We start from the raw sequence: 25,236 nt of genomic DNA, 5'->3' as shown, positions 1-25,236 counted from the left end.
GGAGGAAAGAGCAATGACCGAAAATAGACAACATTTCATAGTTATATCTTACATAATATTTTTGAGCAGATCAACTGCTCTGCCTATCTATTTCTCTTTGTTCAGCTTCTACTTAGTACTATTAAATGGACTTTGGGATTGTCTAGACATCTGACATCGAGTGCCCTTCAAAGATTAAAGTTATTGTTGCTTTTACCTAATAACTTTCAACCTGGGAGTTGAATATGAAATGAGTCCTCTACGAAATCACCGTGCACCTTAACCATGCAGGTATATTCAGTATGTAGGGCTTACTAAGTAATACAAAAGATTGAAATAGGATTGGCATGCAAATTATTATAAAATACAAACAAGGAAAAATATTTCACAAATACTATATTTTTCGAATAAAAACTGCAAGAAACTACATATTAAAACAAGTACAAAATTAAATAATAAACATTATTGGGATTAAAATAATCATGTCACAGCCACGGGCAATAAGGCAGAAAATAATAAATGGACAACATATATTATTATAAAGACAAGGATATCTTATGTATAAAGACAAGTTAGTAGTATTCTACTATATCTAAATAAGGATATTTAGATATAGTAGAATTCTACTAACTGAAAACATGCATGATTTTTAAACCATCTTAAACTAGGTCTAGACTAGAATCATTAAGAGAAAAAAGTTTTCAGCTCGTCAGATATCGCTTTTTTGGTTAATGGGTACTTCTCATTTACACTCAAATTTGATGGTCACACAATAATAGTTCATAAACGGTATAAGTTAGAACAATAACTTTGAATTCAGGTGATAACATATCTATTTAGCTACATACAAAACAAATTTTATCGTAATAGAAGCAAAAATAATACGAAAACATTACATGAAACGATACAAAACGGGGTCATTTTTCGCGTTCTCATCGTGTCACACCTTCGGTTGCAATGAAACATTTGGTTACTGCATTCACAATTTTCATTCAATTTGTGTGTAACATATACTAAAATCATCGTAATTAAATATACTTTCCACACAATAGTCAAAAAAATATCTTCTTATAATTATTTCGAATTGAGGAAGGAAAATACGTTGGTCACACGATTTTAGGTACCTAAAATTTTGAGTAATCATACAAGATTGCCGTTAAACCGAACACCATCAACCAATCACTGTGTTCTATTCGGTTAACGTCAGTCGCGCTCCTGCCATTGCCGAGGTGAGATAAGTCGATCGTCGCTCCGGGAAAAAAATACGTAACTTTTTGTGATTATCCATAGACATTCCGTCGCTTGCTTGATCAATATTTTCTACCTCTAAAATTTAAACAATTTAATTGAAACTTAGGCCATTGAAAACTTAACATGTTAGACTTATTTGTGTAGTATTCGACTTGAACCGTTAAACTCAAATTTAGGGATAATGAATAAAAAACTAAAATTTTCGTCACCTTCGTGGCATCACCTTCGTGGTGTTTTATACACGAAGGTGATTTTAGGCCACGAAAGTGATTTCTTGCTTTGGTTTATTTTAAAATATAATGACTGGTGTTTAAGTTTTTACAATATTTTAATAACGAATAAATTATACGTGTTAAGTAGAGTTCAGTACATCAATAAAAAAATAAGGGCCTCGTATTTTTTTTGTCTGTCTGTCTGTATGACTGTATATATGTCTGTATATGTGGCTGTGTATCTGTTTGTAAGATAAATTTAATCTGAAGTTTGAGTTAAAAGTTGTACAACAAAAATACAAGGCCATCTGGCCTCAATAAATAAACACATTTTTTGTTGAGGGACTGATAAGTGAAGAGTTCTTTTTTATTGAGGTACTGATAATCCTTTTTTTTGCTTCTTTAGGATTTCAGAATGCCACCAGTATCACCCTTAAAACCAATTGCGTAGAATCTTGTAACTTAGTAGGTGACGTTATCGGTAAAATTTTATCTTGTATTTAACTACCTACCTATTTATATTATGTTATTGCCATTTATCTATGAAAATAAGACAAAATATATGTTTTATAAATACTTAAGAGTCATTTACAGTAGTAAAGTTTGAAATAATTATTGCTGTGAAGTACAGAATCACTTTCGTGGCATCAAAAAATTCAAAACGTTAAAGCTTCCAAACCAGACTCACTATTTGACTGATTTACTGAGAATACACTCTTCACATCAAGCGCTACAATTTTTGTTTACAAAAAGTTGAAATAAGTTAAAAATAAAATTTGCCACGAAGGTGACGATGAGAACCGTGGCGATGAGAAATACCCTAATACAATTTTTTCATTTTCCATAAAGACCTTGTATTCCATGCAAAAGAACTGTCCCAGTCAAGGCCAAAAACAAAAACAAAATCAAAAAGAAATCATATAAGTCTTACGACAAAGTGGCTTTTACCAGGTGAAAAAAAAATCAATGATAGGTACCCTACTTTTCCTTACTCCGCTCGTAGTTTAGACTTTTACTGAACAAGGTACTTCTCCTCGTATATAGGTGCGTATCTCTTTTCAGGGTCGTACTTGTCAACGAGCTGGTTCCAGTAGTCCTTCTCATTGTTGATGATGTGTTTGAAGACGATGCCGCCAATTTCCTTCTGTTTTGGGGAGCATTTACTGCACTCAGTCTCCAGAGCCTCCCTTAGGCGTTCTGAAAAGAATATAGACAAACCATTACAGCATAAGTATCGTTAGCGTGGTACTTAGAATATTATGTAACTATCAAAGGTACAAAACTTGTTTAAAAATAATTATTTTAACACTATGGTCAATTCCAAAATTAGTTACAACTAAATTAGTTAATAGTCGAAATAGTGACGTTACAGGACTGTTTCGTTAAACAAAATCTATTGGGTAATTAATCAGCTAGGTACCCAATCCTAAAATGCGAAGAAACGAGAAGTAACGAGTTAGTAGTGTAGGTATCCATGTCAGCAAAGAACATAAAATAATAAAAAACGAAATCTCCAGTGTAAGTATCCTGTTTAAAGCCACCTAGTATCAACAAGTAACGTCTTGAGATAATAATACCTACTGAATACACACAAACAACCGGGCTTTGGAAGACGCTTTACAGTTCAAGGTTTTGTTGTCATTTCGTCATTTCATTATGCTCTGTAGGTTTTTCCTTTTCTTAATGCGAAATCATTAGGTATAATCTTAATCACTTTGCTAATGATATTCCTGTTGATAAAATTAAAATCAACAGGTGTGGCTTAAAAAAAATGAATTTATGCTTAGTTCTACTTTGGCTCGAGATTCGTTGCTTCTGGTCCCATTTATCACAAGAATTCCCATCAATGTCAACGTTGAAATGGTTTATGTAATTATACAAATAATCATTATGAGTATGTCAACCATTTGCTGCGATATAATCAGACGCCAAACAAAATATCTAGCTGCCAATGCTTCATTGAATCGCTTTTCCAACTCCTCGTCATATAATCACAAACTTCAAATATCAACTTACCTTTCATCTCTTTGGCATCGGCCGAGCACTTGCCCTGGTCCAGAGCACACTTAATGTATGGAAGCAGCAGCCTGCGATTATTGAGGATCTCCTGGACATCTTCAGCGCTATATTTGTCGGGGTAGGTCTCTGCTGGGGCCGCTGCCACCACGCTCACCAGGACGAACAGACAGACTGTGGTGAATACCTTCATTTTGGTTCTGAAACAGAGTAATCTGAGTATCATTTGCGGGTTGATGGAGATAGACAGTTGCGAACATCAGGCCTCCCCAAACCATCTGCCTAGCGCTGCAGCGTGGGGAGTGTAGACAACCTCCCTTCCCATTGCTTAAGGTAAATTAGAGGGTCATTCTTATGCAGTAGACACTAAATTACTTGACAAGGATGATGGTGATATAGGATTCTATTGACATCACACTTTGTATGAACAAAGTTAAGTTTACTGATTTTTGCAGACAAGCTAGAATCACAAGTTTAAAATTTTGAGATTTTTTTTCTTCACGAAATATTCCAAATTATCACTTAACTTTCACATATTTTAAAATAAAGTTTAAAAAAATAGACAGGTACCTGATTCTGGAGATGAATACGAAAACTGAATTAGGATCCTGAAACTCACCACTTATAAACATTTTCAGCAAAACATGATTGACGTAGCAGCTACATAACTTGTCGTAAGCAGACAACCTAATCCTTTTGTTTTTTACAGGCAGGTCAAGGTTTAAGGTGAAAAAATATAAAAAATCATTAAAACATGTACACGAACAAACGAAGCAAAATTAGTCATAGTTGCTACCGCCTAAAATCAAAATAATTTTTTTCTTCAGACTGAGTCTGCCCTTTAGTATCATGTGTATGGTTTTTGTAGCGTGATAGGATGGGTGCCTTTTACGACCATTTATTTTGGTCTTTCAAAAGAGTGTTTCCGTCGTCATGGCATCCTAGGAAAAGTAACTTTTCCATTCCTTTGCCTTTATTTTGCGTGGCTTTCTATATATCGTGGAAACGATAAGTGATCTCACTCGATTATTTCTAAACTAACAAAATATCCAAAAGCTGGTCACTGATCCTAAAAGTCCTTCACGAGCTATTCTATCCAACGGTACCAATATTAGGTTACAAAATAAACTGGATCTATCCGAAAATTCAATGGTTCCAGCTTCCATACATTTAGTAAAACCACATAATATTAAAAACTATACAAGATATCCAAAAACTGGTTATGAATCCTGAAAGTGCTTCACGAGCTCTATCCAACGATACCAATAATAAGTTATAAAATAAACTGGATCGTATCTAATTCAAAGTTTCCAGCTTCCATACATTTAGTTTACCGAAGTCAGCCCTATAGCTTCGGCGCAGTACCGATCACTGACGTTTGTCAACAAAATGGTGCTTGACTCTTGAGACAAGCTAAATTACACCATATTGTTAATGACATTGAGCATACATTTTTTTAAATACCTTCGTCATTCTAAGAATACAAGTTCGCCCATTTGCCCCTAAGTGACCTACTTTTTTTTTAATCGATATTTTTGTTTTAATTTATTTTTTCCGAAATTTGACCTGAAAACTGCTTAATTTTTTTTTGTCACGTGTTTTCAACCAATTTTTTTTATTTGATATTAATATTGAATATGTCTTTAGTTAGATAAAATTCAGATTCAGATAGAGATTGGATAGCTAGTTACGAGCCGCCAAAGTTTAACAAAAGTACAAATCACGAAAAAAAAAATTCAACTTAGAATTTGATTAAAAAATGAATGGTGATATCGGATTGCCAATGATCTTGAAAACATCTCTAGCTTCTCTTTTTTCTAATGATATATCACACGTAGTAGTTAGATATTGAAATTCTACAAAAATTCAAAGTATAGGGAAGAAAATGGAAAATAATACAAAAAATAATAACGTTTTCTTTATTTTTCCCTCAAGATTCATGCCTTGTAAGGAAGTTTCGGTTTCGGTTTCGGTTTCGGCCGAAATAGACACCGTTGCCGAAATTCGTTTTCGGTTTCGGTTTCGGTCGTAAAACTAGTTTCGGTCGGACACTAGATACTTGTATAAAATGAAAGCAAGAGCATCCCTTAGAGAATTGTTTAAAGAAATTGGCATTCTCACGGCCGCTTCACAATACATCTTAAACTGTATTCTATTTATTCAAAAAAATATTACTGAATTCAAAAAGAAAAGTGATATTCACCAAATTAACACTAGAAATAAAAATAAATTGGCTATACCCGCTTTTAGACTTAATAAAGTGTTTGCCTCTTTTATGGGACAAGGTATCCATTTTTATAACAAAGTCCCTGATAAATATAAAGAGCTACCGTATAATAAATTTAAAGATATAGTTAAAGATCACATGTTTAAAAAAGCCTATTATACAACTCGAGATTTTCTTAATGATAAGTCATTCTGGGAGTAGGATTATGGTCCTCTCATGCTCGCACTAAAAAGAATTAAAATGAAAAGTAATGTATAAGCTCATAATAATTTCTCAAATGTTATAGTGTCATGCTTCTCAATCTGGACTGTTACTTAGCTTTATTATTAGTTTTTTTTTTTAAAGAGATAACTTGGAATTGTCATTCTCACTAAAATGTCTCTGGGGTGGTGGCGTAGTGAGGCGGGTCGTTACATTCCCTCTAATATGGTCGAGTGAAGCGATGGCTGGTTCACTCGTCATGTCTGTGAACAGGCGCTGCTTTCGGGGACTGGTCAATCCAAGTTATTCAAATTTATGTATGCGAGTCATTTCTACTAGTATCTTAATATGTAAGTCTAGATATTAGCACGTCACTACCTTGTTTAATATACCACGCAATCTTGTATACCCATTCTTATAAGATACACCATACAAGAATGCATGGTAAATTCAGTGAACTGCTCCTGAATCGAATGTACCTACTACTACTATTTCTATTTATTTATATTAACCGGCAGACAGTGGTGACTGAGTTTGTTGCGGCGCTTCTTCTCAGCACTTGCCAAATGTTGGTCTCGAAGCGCTGGTAGGGTAAAAAGATTATGAGACATGTAGAGGCTCCTTAAGAGCAAAATGACGATTTGTAAGAACTATTTATTAGTCCAAACAAATAAAGAAAATTTGACTTTGACTTTGACTATCGTGTCCACCCTGTATGTATAGTCACACCGTACATTCGTAGAGCATAAACTTTAAACTGAATTCATGCCGACCAAATCGAATTGGGTCACTTGTAGCTCAAAGGTAGCGGTATGACTGGCTCCCACTTTGATAAGTTTTACTTTGCTGCTTATACAGTCAGCATTTATAAGACTACACATTTTCGTTGCAAAGTCTATGTGTAGTAAAAATGGTAGGTACCTATTGGCTTTGGTAGGTCATGACAAGGTGCACTTTAAATTACTTTGGATTTTTTTTTCTTTATGTGCAAAATACATATTTATAAATATTTATGTACTGAGCTAGGCATTTACTTGCAAGATAACATGTCCTTTCTAAACGTAGAACTTGTTTTTTAAATTAACTATGAAATGGTCAAAGTAGGTACAAATTAAACAAAAAAAATCTTAACAAAACATTTATTTCATTCATCCACAGGAAATACTTATAAATTAAATAAATTCACAAGCCTTTTCATAATTATAAATACCAACTCGAGCATCTTGATCATATTTTTCTGAGACAAACTCTAAGATGAGCATTAAGATGGGTCTGGTGTAGTCAATGATGAAGAATTACTTAGCCAAGGCAATGGATGCTACAAAAACTAGTTAGTGTGAGTTCTTGTAGCGATGCTAGGTGTTCTTTTCTTCATATCAAAATATATTTGCTCTGACATGTACAATACCTCTCTTGTTGACTATCTGGCACCAGCTCATGTTATCAACTCCTAGCATTCCTCAGAGAATGTCTTCCAAAAGGGGAACGTCATCGTCTCTACACGTGCGCCCTGAGTTCGTTTTCGTACATCTTGGTGAATTTGCCAGTTGGGTCGTACTTGTTGGTGAGCTTCTTCCAGTACTCAGGTTCGTGGTTGATGAGATGGGCGATGACCTGCCGGGATCCTCGTTTCTGGTTCTCAGTGCACTGGCCGCAGTGGGTCTCTAGCGCTTCTTTGATGTGGGCTGTTGGGGAAGGAAGAATGTATAAGATTTGGTGCATTCACCTACCTAAGGGATAAGGTAGGACCAACTATTAACGTGCTTTCTAAAGCACAGAGATGTTTGAGATAAATGCCACAAAATATGGTTGGATTGAACGATCACATACCTATGCATCGCCACCATTAGTGGTATGACCGTTAGTGTAGGTTTCTTAACTTTCAGCGCTGCATCAGCCATTGAGCTACAAGCATCTCTACCATATTTATGAGGGCTCGATGAAATAGGAATATCTCCAGTGTATGGTGGTATTGATTAATGATCTTGGCCTTATGAATACTCTATTAGATTAATCTTTATTCAAAGCAATTACCTTAATATCTTCACGGTGTCACTAATTCTAACTTGAGTTTTTTCCTAATTAGTTTATCATTTCGATTAATTCATCAGTATTCTAGGTTATTCTCAAATAACTTTGAAAGGTCGATCGAAACCAAAATAAGTAAAGTAAGTATGCTCCGACGGATTAGCAAGCTGAAGTGGCAGTGGGCAGGACACATAGTACGCAGAACTGATGGCCGATGGGGCAGCAAGGTTCTGGAATAGAGGCCGCGTACCAGAAACGCAGCGTGGGACGTCCACCCACAAAGTGGACCGACAACCTGATAAAGCTAGCAGGAAGGCACTGGATGCAGGCCGCTACCAACCGTGCGATGTGGAAGTCATTGGGGGAGGCCTATGTTCAGCAGTGGACGTCCTGTGGCTGAAATGATGATGATGATGAAGTATGCTCTCTAAAACTACTTACACTTCAGCTCCTTGCCTGGAGGGGTGCATTTGCCTTCCTCTAGGACACAGAGCACATAAGGCACCAGTAACCGCCGGTTGGACAGCACTGTGTTGATGTCAATACTGTCGTAGATGTCTGTGTACGCGCGAGGGACTCGTCTCCCGAGAACCACTCCTGCGCACGCCAGCATACAGGCTAGTAGGAGGACCTTCATCTGGAAAGAATAGATAATAAGAACATATAAAAAATAACTTTATTTTAGTACCAAAGTTTCAAAGGATCCCGATCACATTCCCAAGCAGGCTTTGGATTGGAACCTCCAAGGAAAACGCAAACGTGGTCGCCCCAAGCAAACTTGGCGCCGCACTGTGGCAGACGAGGCGAAGAAGATCGGCAAGACTTGGAGCGAGATCAAACGCGAAGCTCAAGAGCGAACGCGATGGAGGACGTTGGGAGATGTTGTGGACGCCCTCTGCCTCATCTAGGGGAGTAAAAGTTTCTTATAACTAAAAACAAAGGTTGACTCCTTCTTTTAAGTGCATTTGCACCTGTGTCAGAAGGAGCCACTCTTCCGTAACTACAAATTGATTGCTACTAACAATTGATACATGCTCAAGTCTAACACATGAAAAGAGAAACAGTAGAACATGTAGAGAACAAGAGAAACAGTAAAACATGGCATTGGCATTTACAATCCTTTTGGATGTCTCGAAAGATGATAAGTAAAGATGTTTACGTAAAACCAGTATTATGCCGGATTGACTACTTGATGCCCTAAAAAATTCACACCTGTAGCTATAAAAGATTATGCTAGCCAATTTTTATGGAGTTGTTTTAATACATCTCCACCTTGGATCTTTTTATCAGGAAAAGTCTTTATCTTAAAGTGATAAACCTGCAGATCAACTTGATTCCATTGTTAACCACAAACAAGCCTTCACGATTGAGGTCAGAAAAAACCATGTGTGATAATAATTAAAAAATACATGCTGCAATTAATGAAACTAGTAGCAGAGCCAATAGGTGTCAAAGAGGCAACCTAGACGTACAAATCCTTATAAGGAAAAATATAAACTTTATAAAAATATATTAAGACATCTACTTATGTAGAGCTATGAAAGTCTATAAAAGTAACAGCTAAAGAATTCACTTTATGCATTCCACTAAAGATTTCACTATACCTAAATGCTCAGATGTTTTGTGTATTGCACTTAGAACTGTAGCGTCAGCGTATACTGCATTTGTTTATTAGACAAAACACAGTAGGTCGCGCGTCACGACTGACGCACATCTTATTAGTATATAAGCAGTTAATAATTAATAAACTACGCTTTTGATTATCGCACACGCATCCAGCTGTTTCATTTGTCGTCTCCCTGCTCAGGAGCCAAATTGGTGACCCCGACGTGATTCTCCGTGATTGCAAATTTCAATCGGCCTTCCACAAGCGGTTATCGCCGATTGAAATTTCAAGAGGCATACAGTCACGGAAATCGTAATTTTGGGAGACGACAAATGAAACAGCTGGATGCGTGTGCGATAATCAAGAGCGTAGTTTATTAATTATTAACTGCTTAGTATATAACTAATAAGATGTGCGTCAGTCGTGACGCGCGACCTACTGTGTTTTGTCTAATAAACAAATGCAGTATACGCTGACGCTACAGAACTTTACTAAATGTTATTATTGTTGTCTCTACAGCATAACATTGTTAAAATCACTGTCTAAAGAATCCTCTTAATCCCAAATTCCTATATAAAAACTAAGCCTACCTTGTTCTGTAATTCGGTCACTAGCACGACTTGATGTCACTAACTCACAGTTGTCTATTACAATATTGGTCAATGATCGTTGACTTATATACGAAATAGGACATTAATTTGGACAGCTAAGAACTTGTTTTGGCCGTCATATTAGTTTTTCGCGGTATGCTATTTCGTCATAAATGTCATTAACAAATCTATAGACTTAGATAAATGCGTTTTGTCCGTAAAAACTAATGATAGGTCTTATGGAGACATTAATAAATTAGTAATAAAGCCGTTACATTATACAGGGTGATAAAGATAAGTTAAGGAAACTTTGAAGAAAACAGTGTTTAAAAGTAAGATGATTTTTGCCGGAAAGTCTACAACTAAAACGAAGTCTCATTCAATTATAATCAAATAATTCAGGTAATCATGCTCTTTGGGACTCCTTGTAGGAGGCTTTCAGCCTCCTTCTTTTCCAGTAAGATCTTTCATTCTGTAGTAGGTACCTATCGAACGACGTCGTGGAAACTAAAATTAGTAGTATTCAGTATAATATAGGCCCTTTTCAAGATACCAACACCTGTCTTAAAAAAGCTTACTTTATCAGCACTTTGGAATAAAATATTTATATTCTGTTGCCTTCAACGCGACAGCTCGCGCAACCTTCATTATGTGAAAAATAACCATGGCTCGACAGACAGAGGATTTCCGTGACCTGTCAGACAATTCGGAACCTTGCTATAACTTTGTTTTCGGGCGATTAACGTATGACAATGGCATTGGTCATCTCCATCTATTAATTTGACGAATTCTGAATTGGCTCTCCATATCCACGGCATTGTGTGCATGAAATATAAAAAAGTAATAAGTTTTTGAAACTCACGAAGACGAATGAGCTTTACTTGCGTGTGTACGTGTTTCATGCACATATCGATAGTGTATCAAAACTTTTGAAAAATGAACAGTAGCGAGCACCACACATGTAAAGCTCACTCGTCTTCGTGAATTGCAACAGCTACTACATAGGTATAAAGCCAAAAACGGTTTTTTTGTTCGTAAATAAAGGCTTTTATTAGTTGTTCGATTAAGCTGATTGCCTGTAGTTTTATTCATTCCAAAACAGTGGGATTTACAAGATATAAGTACAGATATGAAGTATTGTTTACAAATGTAAGTAATTCACCCTCTGGACACGTGGTCCGACTGCTTTGTCCGACTAATCGGACCACGTGAACTTTTTTTTCCTGTTGGTTCGATTAAGGAGTCGGACTATCAAGACTTTCTGTTCTTAAGGTTACATGGTCCGACATTTAACCGCCCAACCTATTTGAAAGAAAAAAAGAAAGATAAATTTATTATTTCACTAACTCAACACTGTTTAATTGCATTTTCTTGATTGAAAAACTATAACAGACCTATTAGTTGAAATCAAAGTTTAACTGAGTTGAACTTTCAGGAAAAAAATTCCATAGTTTCAATAACTTTTCTAGAAATTTGAAATGAACGGAATATATTTTCCTAAAAATTCAACTATAATAAATCTATTGAATATTTTTGATAGATTTTTAGGCTAGTTTCCTAAAAAAATTTTTTTCGTCCGTCAATTTTAATATAATAAAATATTGGACTTGAATTATTTAATTGCCAATCAAACAAATAATTACAAAGTTACAGTGCGTTGAAGTTCCGCGTGACGTCACAAAGTGCAGCACTTTTACGCACTCACTGACGTCACGGGCCTTTTCTTTAGAACTTTGGCACGCTTTATCTCTTTACATTTTCATTAGTTTTAAAAAGTGAAAAATAGGTGTCGAGTATTTTTTGATAAGCTAACTGACGGACTAATTAAAACTCTTGCTTTTTACCCAGGAAACATCCCTATTGAAGATTTGGAAAACAAATGAATACCTACCCATGGACCTATAAAAAAAGGCGGACGGAACTCGCGCTACAACAAAACTGTGACGCAAAATTTTGGCGTTTGTCTATTGTGTGAGTGACTTTAGGGATGCCATGTTAGCCAAAACATTTTACCCATTTATTTTAAGAAAAACATAGATCGGCAGATGTTACTTGGAAATGTAGAGAGAATTATTCCGTGCCATTTTAAAAGGATGAAAGGTGAATGCGTTGAGGTAGGCGCGAAATTTTCAATGTTCAAATTTTCTTACATTGTTTGCAAGTCAGTGTGTCAGGGTATGTACATAATGTTGATCAAAAATGATTCACGCAGTTACAAATTACGAATCTTGTGTACATTATAATCATAATCTTATGCATCATCAATATATTATTATTATCTCTGATAGATTTTTTTTAACATACAACCTGACACTGACTTGCAATCAATGTAAGAAAATTTGAATTTTGCAGTTCCACATTTTTGGGAAGGATCAAATTTGCCTATGAAAATATATCCCATTAAAACACAATTATTATGATAAATTATTTTATTTCCATAGTATGCGTAATAAATAACTAAAAAGTCCTAAAATTATTATTAATTTCCCATATTTCGGGTAATTTTCCCACGTAAATAACTGAGAACACTGGTCTTTGACGTATTATTTTTTCGAGTGAATGACGTTTGATTTCAATTAATTTCAATATTTTAATGTCGGGAAATAAGTGATTGGATTATTATTTTGCCTGTGAAATGTGATTCCTTAATTTTTGTTTGTTCGAACAGAACGGTTTTTACACAATTTCATCACACAAGACATGTCGTATTCGTGTTGTTTTTTCGCTGCTTAAATGTGTCAACTGTGTGAAGTTTGCACTCGAAGTGGTGTATCAGGGTGTGAATGTGTGCGTGCCGGCCTGTACGTACAGGCAAGCTGGTGTATCCCAATGTCACAGTATTTTGTTGATGAGAATCCGTCCGCCTTTTTTTATAGGTCCATGTACCTACCTACATAACCTACTTATCTATAATAATATAAACATTTAGGAAATGTTTATAAAAAAATCCGTGTATTTCAACTTCCTTGAAAGATTACTTAAGAAAGTTGACTTTACGTTTTTTTTTCCTGAAAGTTCAATTCAGTTGAACTAAAAGGAGGTCGTTTTACATTGAATGAAACAATCTTTAATTAAAAATATTTATACCTTTACATATTTGTATTAATTTATTCAAATCAATATTGATTTAAATTTATAATTATAAATTTATTTAATAGTGAACCTTTCCATGCCAAGCCGTTCACGAGGAAGCTCTTGTTATTATTATGACCAAAGAGCATCGCATTGGTAGTTAATATGAAATTGTCACGAGAAATAGTTTCCATGGATCGATTTTGTTGCATACCACCCTTAATTTATTTCAAGTCCGATTAGTCGGACGAAGTGGAATTGCGATTCCTTGTAGTCCGATTAATCGAACCAACAGGAAAAAAAAGTTCACGTGGTCCGATTAATCGGACAAAGCAGTCGGACCACGTGTCCAGAGGGGTAATTCAGATGCAACGGGAACTCCACATCATTGTTAGGTAATTAATAACTTTGGTGGACATTATATGACTCACTAGTAATCCATCACTAATTATCTGTCTGATGTCTTTTATTAATGAATATTTCCAATCGTTAGACAATGGCTTAAATTGACTGCGCGACAGTTAGGCTGAGTTGCACCACCTAACTTTAACGGTAACTTATAACGATGACCGATGTTTTTGTATGGAGTTAGACAGTTTTTTTTTACTTTTGTTAAAGTAAGATGGTGCAACCCAGCCTTAGACTACTCTACTCGTGATGAGCATTAAGATAATCGACTAAATTACTTTGTAGCCGTAGATATTGTTATTTTCCTTACAACTTTACCTTGTCCTCAGAAGTTGTGATTGTCAATATCTTGTACGACTATAGTTTGTTCAAAACATCCGGCAACTCCTAATAGCATTTCCAAAAATCGATTACTAAATATTTTTTATCCTTGTTAACACTACACTGTATGTCATGTCATACTTACGACCGTCATCACAAACATTACTATGAGGTCTCACAGGGTGATAGGTACACGAACCAATCACAGAGCTCGATTCAACGCTATGCGTTCGATTTGCTGCTTGCATCGTTTGTAAATACGGGCGTTACTTAGTTGTTTTCATAGAGATGAGGATATTATTTAAAAAGGGATACGTAAATCTAGAGTCAGTTTGGTTACTAACCGACTTTAGCAAAAATAATAATAGGCCAGTAGAATTAAACACAAAAATGAATTAAATCGGAAATAATACGAGCTGGATGCGCCTATCCTTTTTCGTCTCAGCCGTTCCTTAACTGCGGTTGCTGCACCTCTTCCTGGCACTCACCTGAACGACTCTGTGTTACCTACTGTGGCTGCCCCTCTTCCTTGTATCCTCCTGCACGACTACGTTGCCTAGCTGCATGCCTGGTCTAAGGTTCGACGCCAAAAATCAACAACAACAAGTTCATAATAAAACGTTTTGTTTGTTTGTTTGAACGCGCTAATCTCAAGAATTACTAGTTTGATTGAAATAATTATTTTTGTGTTGAATAGCTCATAAATTGAGGAAGGCTATAGGATATATACAATCACTTTACGACTAATAGAGGCGAAACAGTAAAGAAAAATGTTGCAAGCACGGAAAATAGAATTTAAACTATTTTCACGCGTACGAAGTTGATTTTGTGGCGTCGAACATTGGACCAGACATATGGCTAAGCAATGCAATCGTACAGGAGGGTACAAGGAAGAGGGGCAGCCACATTAGGTAACACAGAGTCGTTCATGAGAGTGCCAGGAAGAGGTGCAGCAACGGCAGTTAAGGAACGGCTGGGACGAACAAGGATAAGCGAATCCAACTCGTGAGCCTTGACAGGGATACGCTGGTTAAGGCGACCTTTTACAAGGCTTGGGAGCCTACGGGTGACGAGCTATTGGACGTGGAGAGGGTCATTAATTATACACAATAATACACATATTTTCTACTTTGCCGAACATTTGCACGAGAACGGATTGTCCAAAACATATGAATTTGGTCTTATTTAATGCAAGATTAAATGCCCTTCAACCGTTAGGAAGACCACTTTTCGATAGGGTATGTCCTTTACGCGGTATAACCGGAAAACCTAAAAAGCTCCCCTTTCGGGGGCCCCCACCACTTAAGCACAACTCCGTCGAAGTCGAAAACCTAGGAGAGTCTTAATGGGCAACCAATGAAGCCATTAAAGCAATAAAATCTTTTGTAGGAATTATTTCCGATTTAAAATCTAATTCTACTGGCCTATATGGTCAAGTCGAGTCGGGAAGCAAAAGGTCGAGAGTTCACACCTTTCCGAAGCTAAGGTAGTCGCGATTTTCAAGAGAAAACTCATACATGGGATTTATTTATCATTTCATAAATGTAAATAAAATAAAAACGAAGAAAATAAAAATAAATGACAAAATTATTAATAAAAAAAACGAAGATGTTTTGTAGGATATGAGCAATTAGCATAAACAAGAAGGTAGTGCAGAATGCCTGTTTCTGTTGTGTTCAGTTACAAAGCAACACACGCAAGTTTAAGTAGGTACTTGGTTTATTTTTAAACCAAAGATCAACATGAGTCATTTATGTGTACCTGAACCATAGCCGGTAGATGAATAGATAGTGAATAAATCAGCAAATAAAACCATTTCCACGTAAAGCATTGCGGGATCATGGCGTATGTACATTTGTAATGAACAAGATGTTGTTAATTGACTTCTACGTCAATATTGGCAAATATTGGATTACTAGCTGTGCCCGCGACTTCGTACGCGTGAAAACCCGTTTTCGCAACATTTTTCATTTTTGCTCTGCACCTATTTATTACTCGTAGCGTGATGGTATGTAGCCTATAGCATTTCTCTACAAATAGGCTATCTAACACTGAAAGAATTTTTCAAATCGGACCGGTAGTTCCTGAGATTAGCGCGTTCAAGTAAACAAACAAACAAACTCTTCAGCTTTATAATATTAGTATAGATAAACAAATTTTCAATTTCCCAGAATACCTTCTATGGAAAATTGTTATGATCATGGGAGCTGGTAACGTGAAACACATGTCGTCGCTTGCCTCTCTAACTGACGTAACTGACATTTTGCAAAATTTTCAGGCGATTAGCCAGATCGATTCGTCTTGCGAAATTGATTAAGGTGGTGTAGATAACTCAGTTTCGAAAAAAATGTCAGATACGTCAGTTAGAGAGGCAAGCGACGATGTATATCTGTTTACATAATAATATTATAATAGACATTAGGTCGAATGTTTAGAATATTATTTACTTACAAAGTGAGATTGAGGTGAATCGTGTGGTGACATGATAAATTAAATCCAGGTAAAACCACCAAGGCACAGCTAATGTATTAACATAATTATTATCATGAATCCTCTTCACGAAGATATCTGGTTTCTAGGTAGAAACTCGTCCAATTTTCCTTTAATTTGTAGTTTCATTAAAATATAATTGACCCGATATATGGTCTGGTTTCCGATAAAAAAAGTGTAATAAATAAATAAAATCAACCGGCTAAGTAAGAGACGCACTCGTACTCAAAGGGTACCGTACTACTTATTTATGGACATTGTCCATTGGACAAACTTAACTTTCCCTGGTTGGGTTTTCATTGGCGGACAAGCTGTAGATCCTGGCTATACACAGGAGTTGCAGCGGCAGGAACGAGGGGTGGGAAATGGGAATAGTTCCGTACTTATCCATTGAATACTTTCTTAAAACGAACAAAAATAAAAGAACAACAAAAATTAAGCTCCCCTATGTTTTTTTTGTTTGCTGCTAAAGCGGCAATAAAATACTCACAAATTCTGGGAAAATTGCATTTAAGTACCACCTATCTACAGAATAGCACATGAGATACAACTCGCTAGTAGACAGACAAGAAAACGAAGCCTTTCTCAGGGTCCCATTGGCACCCTTTGCGTAAAGAACTCTAAAAATGTATCTTCGAGACCTAGAGCGAGGGACAGGTTTGGAGTGACGCACAATCAACGCATGCGCTTGAGTAGATCCATTGTTTTTATTGTTATAGCCACTAATTACAGAGCCGCTAGAAAAAACCCGCTGTATAATAACCAAGCGTCAACAGAACTAGTTGAACAGTCAACTAATAGGTTCATTTTTACTGCTACATGGATTTATTAAAGGTCAAATGGGCATGGGCATTAGTTGCAAATCTTCATCTCTTATGAACGCTTACAAAGCAATTTTACAAGCTTCTGAAATACAAAAAATATTATGTTCAATAATTATTAGCCCATTGTCAACGCTTACATGTCTAAGACCAATCAAAGAGGGTCTGGCCTTTGCGACTTGTCCAGCACCCTGAAATAAGACATTTCCAACAGATTACAGAAATGTCATACATTTTTTTCTGCAATGTGAAGATTCGATCAGACTTAGGTCATTCATCAACTGAGATGTAGAGAGATTGAAGAGACTGTACCAGTAAAGCAGTGAAGTAGGTACCTAAGTATGAAACCCACTCAAGAATAGGATTTTTTTTGTGATAGGTAAAATATTGTAATTTAACCAATCGTACATAATCTAAGTACCACAATCGACGTCAACTTTGAGCTCGTTTGATAATAGAGGCGTCAGATTCACACTTGGAAACTTGAAGTGGTAAATAAATTGCACAACAAATTAAGTAATTTGTGAAACTGAACTGAAAAACCAAGAAGTCTTGGTGAACTTGGTTGGAGGATGCCCTTCAGAGAGTTAATGTTAGCAACCACATTAGCAACTATGCGTCATGATGCTGACACCAAGTATGTCCTCTACTAGGGTTTCTGCTCGAGCTTTCTCGAACTCGAGAAAACTCGAGAAATTTGGCTTCATTCGAGACGAGAAAAAAATTACCGGAGCTCGAGAATTCTCGAGTCTCGAATTTGAAGCTTTAATATTCTTGAAAGCCTAATTTCTTAGACAAAAGTAAGATTTTAATTATTTAATAGGTTAACGTTGCTTTTAGACTGGTCTAGTCTTTCCTTTTTTACCCGACTGCTTGACGCAAAGGAGTGATAATGTGTTTAACAGCCTATGTATGTATGTTTTTTGAAGCACTATAGAGACTAAACTCCTGGGTCGAATTTATGATTCGCTCGTCAATCGATTCCTCTCAGTCCGGCGAGTGTCACTAAAGACTATCGTTAGATTTGTTTTAACTGTAAATAAATTAACATGGCCGATTTTTGGCGCTATAATATGTATTAAAAAAATATCTCAAAACCTATCGAGTGGGGTATCAAAATAAAGGGTTTTTAAAAAATAGCTTGCAAAATGTATGTTCTTTAACTAAAAGATTTAAAAAAATATATTATTGAAAAAAAAACCCCCAACAGGTTAAAAATGAACTGAGAAGATAAAAACAAGACAGTGTTCACAAATGCAGTCGGAAGCATCAAACACTTATCATCATCATCATCAACAGCCATTTACAGTCCACTGCTGGACTATGAGCCTCCTCCGCGGGAAGAGTAGGGGTTGGTGACAAATGTATTCTATTCTGCCGTCACCACATGGCTTATCACCCACTACTTATCACCAACAAACAAAAAATAGTCATTGATGCCTCCGACTGCATTTGTGAACACTTTGTCTTGTTCCTATCTTTTCAGTTCATTTTTACGTAGTTGGGTTTTTGTTTTTTTGTATATTAGATTTAAATAAACCTGTGTTTGTAGCAAATTTCAATCGATTTCAAAAATTTTAATTAAACGACTCGAGACCCGAGAAAACTCGAGACTTTGGCCTCGAGAATTCCCGAAACTCGAGAAAAAAAATAGGTCGAGAAATCAGAAACCCTATCCTCTACCTAATGATCGTCACGCCACTTCGTCTTGACTTTTGAACTTAAAAACAATGCTCAAATGATTTTTGTCACTTGAGTCATCGACTTACTCATGACTTACCTATAATTTTACATGTCTACTTAGGTATTAGTAAATTAAATAAAAATCTATCATTTTTTCTTTCTTACTGCCTTCCTTAACATTACCCATTTTTCTATTTGGAACTCTCCAAGATATTTTGTATTTTGATTTGACCCATTGCAATTTAAACTAGCTTACGAATTCATTAAATTCTAGGTGGAATAGTAGGAATTTAGAATACATTGCCAAGTGTTTCCGACAGAGTAGATTAGGACCCTCTCAGGTTCACTCTCTTCCCATGGCTTCCATAAAATAGATAAGTTCGCTAGTATAAAAAAACCTCCATACTAAAATTGCATAGTTTTACTGAATTGCTAGATAACGCTTCCTTGATCTTGAATGCCAGCAATTTCGTACACTTATAGCTATTTGAGTGTAATTTTTCTGATGCATGCTACGTAGAAGAAATGGTATAAAACTCGTAACATGAAATTTATCACAGTTGTTACTCTTCAAGAGTTATCGGGATTTTTTATTTTTTTTATGCAAGACAAGGCATATTATTTCCGTGGCTATATTAGGTATAAATTGACAAATTGTCTCTACGTTACTATTAAACGGAACAGTGCCTTTTAGCCTGTGGGCGCCAATATTTTTCGAGGTGTGTAAAAGTTAAGAAATACTTCAAAGGCGTTTACTACAATTAATGAAATCGACAATGATATTTAGAACCATGTTCAAACACTCGTTGCCGATGTGTTTATTTGATATTTTGAAAAAAAATAAATAATACATATAATAAATATTTTTGAAGTAGGAATACGAATTACTTATTGCTCTATATTTTCAGCACCATGAAACTCGTGGCATTTATCCCAATTTTTACTTATTTATTGCTTGGAGCTAACGCCGAAGAGTCCCCCACTTACACAACCAAGTACGACGGGGTCAACCTTGATGAAATCCTGGAAAACGACCGTTTGCTGACCAGCTACGTGAACTGCTTGCTGGAAACTGGACCCTGCACGCCGGATGGCAAGGAATTGAAGAGTGAGTAGCTCTATCTTCTCTCTTTTTTGTGATCATCAAGGTTGCTTGAGTTAATATTACCGTAAAAAGAAAAACACTACGAAGAAGTCTACATCACAAAAAGGAGTAAGACTGCAAGAGCAACAATTGAGAAACCTCCAAAAGATTCCTCGTTGTGGATAAAAAAAAATATAATAAAAGAGCAATGCTACGTCAATTGAATGTAAAGTTCGTACCATTCAAGTGGGACATAGGTACTATGGTATGCCTTGCATTAGCTCCTGCTGAAGCTATCCCAGATCCAGCCTAATAAGTTTCTTCATCATCATCATCATCATCATTTCAGCCACAGGACGTCCACTGCTGAATATAGGCCTCCCCCAATGACTTCCACATCGCACGGCACATGTAGCGGCCTGCATCCAGCGCCTTCCCGCTACCTTTATCAGGTCGTCGGTCCACCTTGTGGCCCCTCACTATAGGCAATAAGTTTCTTAGGTAGATGAAATTAAGAACTCTACTAAACAGTAATCAATCTGAGTTCTTGCTTGACTCTATGACTTAAGTAGGTATCTACGATTCTTTACTGATATCTGCTTCCACTTGCCCCATTTCTAGATAACCTTCCTGACGCCATTCAGAACGATTGTAAGAAGTGCAGCGAGCGACAACGGGAAGGTGCCGATCAGGTCATGGAGTATATCATAGACCACAGACCAGATGATTGGGAGAAACTTGAGAAGAAGTAGGTAACTCGTTAAATCAAAATTGCTAGAATACCTAATTTGAGTAACTATGTCCTTAGATGGCTAGAGTCACATTTAGGTACCTACTTATTATGAGTATTGAAAATATGATCGATTTATTTTTAGGTACAATTCAGATGGCAGTTACAAAAAGAAATACTTAGAGAGAAAAGAAGCAAGAAATCAATCGAACTCTGCTGAAAAATCTCAAGAAAATGACAGCAAATCTAAAGAGTAACAAGACTTAAACTGCGCAATGCCGGAAAGGAAATGACCAAAGCAAACCCCTAATTGAATTTGAAAACTAATAGATAACAGTCGCTAATAAAACACTAAAGGGTGAATGTATTAATTGATTTTAATCCTACCCCACAACAGCTCTTCTTAAAACAGAACTTTATCTAAAGTATGCCATCTTCTCTCCAATATAATTTGGTATCTTTATTAAAAGGGAATTGACAGCAGATTTCAGGAATGGGTTTAAATAAAACACTCCATCAAGATTAATGCTTTATTTTCCTAATATGTAGGTGGGTCTGATATAAAATAAATAAATTACACAATAGGTTTTACAACTTCTTCCATGGCATGAGACTACGGTAATTTCTCCGCATAGTATCTTTTCACCCTAACTTTAACGCCTGGCATAGTATATCTGTACTTGGAACTTACTATCTCTGGCTCCCCTATAGGCTTCAGTCTGGTTTGATCTGGTTTAGGGGATTTCTTTTCTGTTCTAAGTTCTAGCGCAGACCTACAACAGTTGATAAAGTTAAACCACAATAAATTAATCTAGACTCTAACTTTTACTAAGTGACTGCAAAAAGATCAAGAAAACAATTTACAAACAAATGTAAATTACCCAAGTGCCCTTAAAACATGAAAGATAATACTTAATCTAAGGAAACGTTTAAGCGCAAAAATACAATCTACTCTTGTTTTAAATTCAGAAATGTATAGGTCTGTATACCCAGCTATTTAGGTAGTGAATCAGTACTAAACGAAGAAACCCGTAAATGTTTTACCAGCTACAAGTTTTACAAGTCGTCAAGACGTCCATTAGGCCTAAGATGCGCGCCACGATAAACTCATGGATTATATCGATTTGCTCGATAAGTTCATAAATTTGTCGTCTAAAATCGTCGATAAGATTTTATCATGGCGCGCATCCTAATCCTAATTCATTCAAGCTGTTCTGTAGTTTCCTATCCTAAAATCCTCTGAACCTTGGACAATCCATCGTACCTAGTTAAGAAGAGTTTCCAGCCGACGGGATCGTAGGTCATCATGGAAGCAGCTACTCGACCTGCAGTTTCCTTTTCTGTATTTGAACATTTTTCGCAGTCGTTTTTGAGTGCCTGAATGAGAACGCCTGAAATGGGAAATTTTTCCTTTAGTACAAATAGTTAACTATCGAGTTTCCGTAGTAGTTTGTAGATTTTCAGGATACTGAACGTTGAGGGTTGCAAATAAAAGTAATTTTCAGGGAAGTTTTCATACCATCCGTTTAAATAAATCAGTGTTTTTTTCTAGGAGGAGGACAATGGAAGGAGGTAGAGAGAGAGACAGTGTAAATTATAAGGAAATGGTAAACGCTCTATCAACCTATCTGAGGTCTAGAAATGGAGTGCTATTAGATGCTATCATAGGAGAGAACCTGAGGCAACATCGATTAACAATATTTAATTTTGCAATTAAGTAGGTAAATGATAAAACTTTAGATAGGACATACCCTTGACTTTCCGCATCTCCACCGAGCAGTACCGATCTGCAGACATCAGGCACTTCACGTCCCCAGCCGGCAAGGGTTGGATCGCTTCATTCAAACTCGCTTTAGCCTTCAAGATATCATTTTTCTCCATATTCCCCACCACCTCATTGATCACTGTCAAGTCTTCGTCACCGTAGACCACTCTATACCCTCTGCTTGTGACTCCATCGCTGAACGATCTTTCGATACCTGGAGGACCCATTTCAGTGATAACTATAGACACAAACGTCGCCAAAATCGCTAGCTGGATCCACATGGTGATGGATGACTGTCGGCTATCGTTGTGATTGGATCCTTTAGCTCGCCAGACCACTGTCGCAATTGCACGTGAGGCACTGCGAGCGGCCTATATGCATATTGTGCACTGACAACATAATGAGGGTTGTCAGCAATTCAAACGTAATTATCACAATGTTAATGCTACTTTAAGTTTTTCTGTTATATAACAATAGGTCTAGGAACGTTATAATTTGCTAGAACCGTTTTAACTTATTAGACTTAATGTAGAGTTCATAAAAAATCGAATTATTGTTACCTAATTACGTTCTTAAACTGTTCTAAACGTGTCAATACAATAGGCATCTACTTCAGTTAAGTACTTTGGTGCTAGATTACCATTGCAGATACAATTTAGTTCTTCTTTGGTTTTTATTTTTATTGCCAAAATTAGCATTTTCAAACGTGTTAATTTCATTTTAACAAATTCATTGAATCACTTAAATTGTATAGGCATTTTTAGAGCCATTATTTTTAGTTTGTCGTTTGTTTATTATTAAATAGTCCATTATGAAGTAGGTAATTAAGTAAGTTACACATAAAAGATAGTTCTGTCATCCCTACTGTTGACGATATTCGGGGCGCGTGCCGTAACATCGTTTGAAAACAAACAACCTTCGCTGCTTGGCATGCCAATTAGAAAAACACTCATGTTGATTTAGGAGATGCCAGTACTAGCTCAAGGAAAAACTATTATAAGCGGATTCTTTCCTAAATTCAAAAAAAGTAACAGCTTCAGTCAGCGCCTTCACAGTTAAAATGTCAGTAGAAGGGCCTGTGTATTAATGATTAAACGAACTTAAAAAGTGAAGTTCTATCATAATTATGCGAGGGCTTTGTCCGAAGAGATTAGAAATAAGAACTATGTAGTATCACGTACGGTGATGCCAGTTTACGCACTGTTAGTTGAGGATATATATATNATCTCTTCTCTAAATATAATGAGACCGCTCGGACACCGAGCCCACAGCGTGGTAGGGGTGGGGTTGCCCGCTCTTTTGTTTTTTACTACTACTACGCTGAATATTGTGTGCGGATTGGCTTGTCGTACAGGGGTACTACTACACGGTAAAATAAATCTCTTCGGCGAAAACAGGATAATTCAGATCGAACTTCACTTGGTAAGTTTGTTTGATCATATAATAAGTTAGTACATAATACGTTTTGTTGTTGTAAATAATTTAAAACTTATTAAAAATCTCCCTACTTTCGGGTAAATCGCCTTCATTGTCCACACTCCCCAAAAAAGATGACACTAATGACATAAGATTTTTGCCTCACTCTTGACGAAGCGTTTGTATGAAGACTATCCATCTAGGTTTTATTATGCTCGTGCTTTGTCCTCGAGATTAGAAATAAGAACTATGTAGTATCACGCACGGTGATGCCAGTTTACGCACTGTTAGTTGAGGATATATATATGTCGGAGCGTCGGGCTCTCGGACGGCACCAGAAGGGTCTCTCATTGAATTCATACTATCTACCTATGTGGGCGTATAGGGAACACGTGCGAGTGGATACTAACACTAATTATAATCACTGATTATAAACGACTAACTTTACTAGACTAGAATGTAAAGACTGGTTCGTAATTTAATCAATATTGTCCACAGTTAAATTTAACAGAAAGATCAAAGTTACTGAATTACTTTAACAAAGCTAGAGACGCCTAGACTTAATAAATTGGGAGCGATTGACGAATTTGTGAACCACGACCAGTCACCACCACGTCCAAAACCCGAATGTGCAATGACTCTAACACTCAGTCCCAAAATCTCTACGTTCCAGGGCTCTGTACCTGAAGTTTTTGTTAAGCTATTAATCCATCAATACTGCACTTGAACGGGTCCACAACTACGTCAGGCAACATGGAGATTTATGTCACCTTCGTTCCCAGGCGCGCACTTAACTCTGGCATAAGAGCTTTGGCGCTGCTTAAAATTCCATAGCAATAAACTAGCTAACGCATTGAAAGTGTTGTGAGAACTATAACATTAAGTTATTTAATTTATTGCGCCCCGCGCGCCGACACGGCGATCCTGACTCTCACACGTCCTCGTGTGGATCAGCATTTCAGTCGTCATGTAATATGACAACCTCACTCATGTAACTTAAAGTACCGTTCGGCTATCCTACAATACCACTATGAGTAGGAAGGTACATGTCAGTAAAATGTCAGGTCTCCACAGATTCAAATCAAAACTACAAAGTTTTCAACTCAGTCAAGAACAAATCTAGTTTCAACTAGAATCTTAAAGTTATTTCAACCAAAACTAAGGCCAAGGTTAACGTAACTAATACCCGCGACACACTGTCACGCACTATCGGAACGCATCCGACCATCGGAATCACCATCCGATACCACCAGCACTCACGGCCAGTCACAATGGCACTCACGGCCAATCACCATCGGTACTCACGACCGAACACAAAGGCACTCTCATGGCCTCA

The 25,236-nt window shown here is 36.6% G+C and overlaps 4 protein-coding genes across 4 annotated transcripts; 1 reads left to right on the top strand and 3 right to left on the bottom strand.

Annotated features, from left to right (window-relative positions):
• Window positions 1-635: 635 nt before the first annotated feature.
• LOC114354751 (allergen Tha p 1-like) lies at window positions 636-4,122 on the bottom strand. The gene is made up of 4 exons (XM_028307301.1): window positions 4,029-4,122; window positions 3,459-3,658; window positions 2,268-2,639; window positions 636-712 (listed from the first exon to the last, which is right to left on the bottom strand). Exons 1-3 carry the CDS (start codon window positions 4,088-4,090, stop codon window positions 2,455-2,457), a joined length of 447 nt encoding a protein of 148 aa, XP_028163102.1. The 5' UTR covers window positions 4,091-4,122; the 3' UTR covers window positions 636-712; window positions 2,268-2,454.
• A 3,172-nt stretch (window positions 4,123-7,294) lies between these two features.
• On the bottom strand, window positions 7,295-10,216 carry LOC114354752 (allergen Tha p 1-like). The gene is made up of 3 exons (XM_028307302.1): window positions 10,111-10,216; window positions 8,356-8,551; window positions 7,295-7,571 (listed from the first exon to the last, which is right to left on the bottom strand). The coding sequence occupies exons 2-3, from the start codon at window positions 8,549-8,551 to the stop codon at window positions 7,384-7,386; spliced, it is 384 nt and encodes a 127-aa protein (XP_028163103.1). The 5' UTR covers window positions 10,111-10,216; the 3' UTR covers window positions 7,295-7,383.
• Window positions 10,217-19,473: 9,257 nt separating this feature from the next.
• On the top strand, window positions 19,474-21,059 carry CSP12 (chemosensory protein 12). The gene is made up of 4 exons (XM_028307304.1): window positions 19,474-19,624; window positions 19,814-20,013; window positions 20,611-20,737; window positions 20,865-21,059. Exons 2-4 carry the CDS (start codon window positions 19,818-19,820, stop codon window positions 20,974-20,976), a joined length of 435 nt encoding a protein of 144 aa, XP_028163105.1. The 5' UTR covers window positions 19,474-19,624; window positions 19,814-19,817; the 3' UTR covers window positions 20,977-21,059.
• Window positions 21,060-21,235: 176 nt separating this feature from the next.
• On the bottom strand, window positions 21,236-22,938 carry LOC114354753 (uncharacterized). Its single transcript, XM_028307303.1, has 3 exons — window positions 22,471-22,938; window positions 21,984-22,110; window positions 21,236-21,492 (listed from the first exon to the last, which is right to left on the bottom strand). Exons 1-3 carry the CDS (start codon window positions 22,763-22,765, stop codon window positions 21,333-21,335), a joined length of 582 nt encoding a protein of 193 aa, XP_028163104.1. The 5' UTR covers window positions 22,766-22,938; the 3' UTR covers window positions 21,236-21,332.
• Between the last annotated feature and the right edge of the window lie 2,298 nt (window positions 22,939-25,236).

Source organism: Ostrinia furnacalis, unplaced genomic scaffold (assembly GCF_004193835.3).
Source record: "Ostrinia furnacalis isolate ACB-3 unplaced genomic scaffold, ASM419383v2 OfSCF2157, whole genome shotgun sequence".
Classification (NCBI taxonomy): Eukaryota; Metazoa; Arthropoda; class Insecta; order Lepidoptera; family Crambidae; genus Ostrinia; species Ostrinia furnacalis.
Note: the sequence above shows the minus strand (reverse complement) of the source record. Positions and strands in the feature narration are given on the sequence as shown.

Excerpts from the sequence above, each read along its gene's own strand:
- CSP12 (XM_028307304.1), top strand. The coding sequence starts at position 19,818 with ATGAAACTCGTGGCATTTATCCCAATTTTTACTTATTTATTGCTTGGA. Across the intron at positions 20,014-20,610 it reads GGATGGCAAGGAATTGAAGA|ATAACCTTCCTGACGCCATT; the intron begins GTGAGTAGCTCT and ends CCCCATTTCTAG. Across the intron at positions 20,738-20,864 it reads TGGGAGAAACTTGAGAAGAA|GTACAATTCAGATGGCAGTT; the intron begins GTAGGTAACTCG and ends ATTTATTTTTAG.
- LOC114354751 (XM_028307301.1), bottom strand. The coding sequence starts at position 4,090 with ATGTTTATAAGTGGTGAGTTTCAGGATCCTAATTCAGTTTTCGTATTC. Across the intron at positions 3,659-4,028 it reads GTATTCATCTCCAGAATCAG|AACCAAAATGAAGGTATTCA; the intron begins GTACCTGTCTAT and ends ACTCTGTTTCAG. Across the intron at positions 2,640-3,458 it reads CGATGCCAAAGAGATGAAAG|AACGCCTAAGGGAGGCTCTG; the intron begins GTAAGTTGATAT and ends TATTCTTTTCAG.
- LOC114354752 (XM_028307302.1), bottom strand. The coding sequence starts at position 8,551 with ATGAAGGTCCTCCTACTAGCCTGTATGCTGGCGTGCGCAGGAGTGGTT. Across the intron at positions 7,572-8,355 it reads TCCAGGCAAGGAGCTGAAGT|CCCACATCAAAGAAGCGCTA; the intron begins GTAAGTAGTTTT and ends CTTCCCCAACAG.
- LOC114354753 (XM_028307303.1), bottom strand. The coding sequence starts at position 22,765 with ATGTGGATCCAGCTAGCGATTTTGGCGACGTTTGTGTCTATAGTTATC. Across the intron at positions 22,111-22,470 it reads GGAGATGCGGAAAGTCAAGG|GCGTTCTCATTCAGGCACTC; the intron begins GTATGTCCTATC and ends TTCCCATTTCAG. Across the intron at positions 21,493-21,983 it reads TGGAAACTCTTCTTAACTAG|GTCTGCGCTAGAACTTAGAA; the intron begins GTACGATGGATT and ends CAACTGTTGTAG.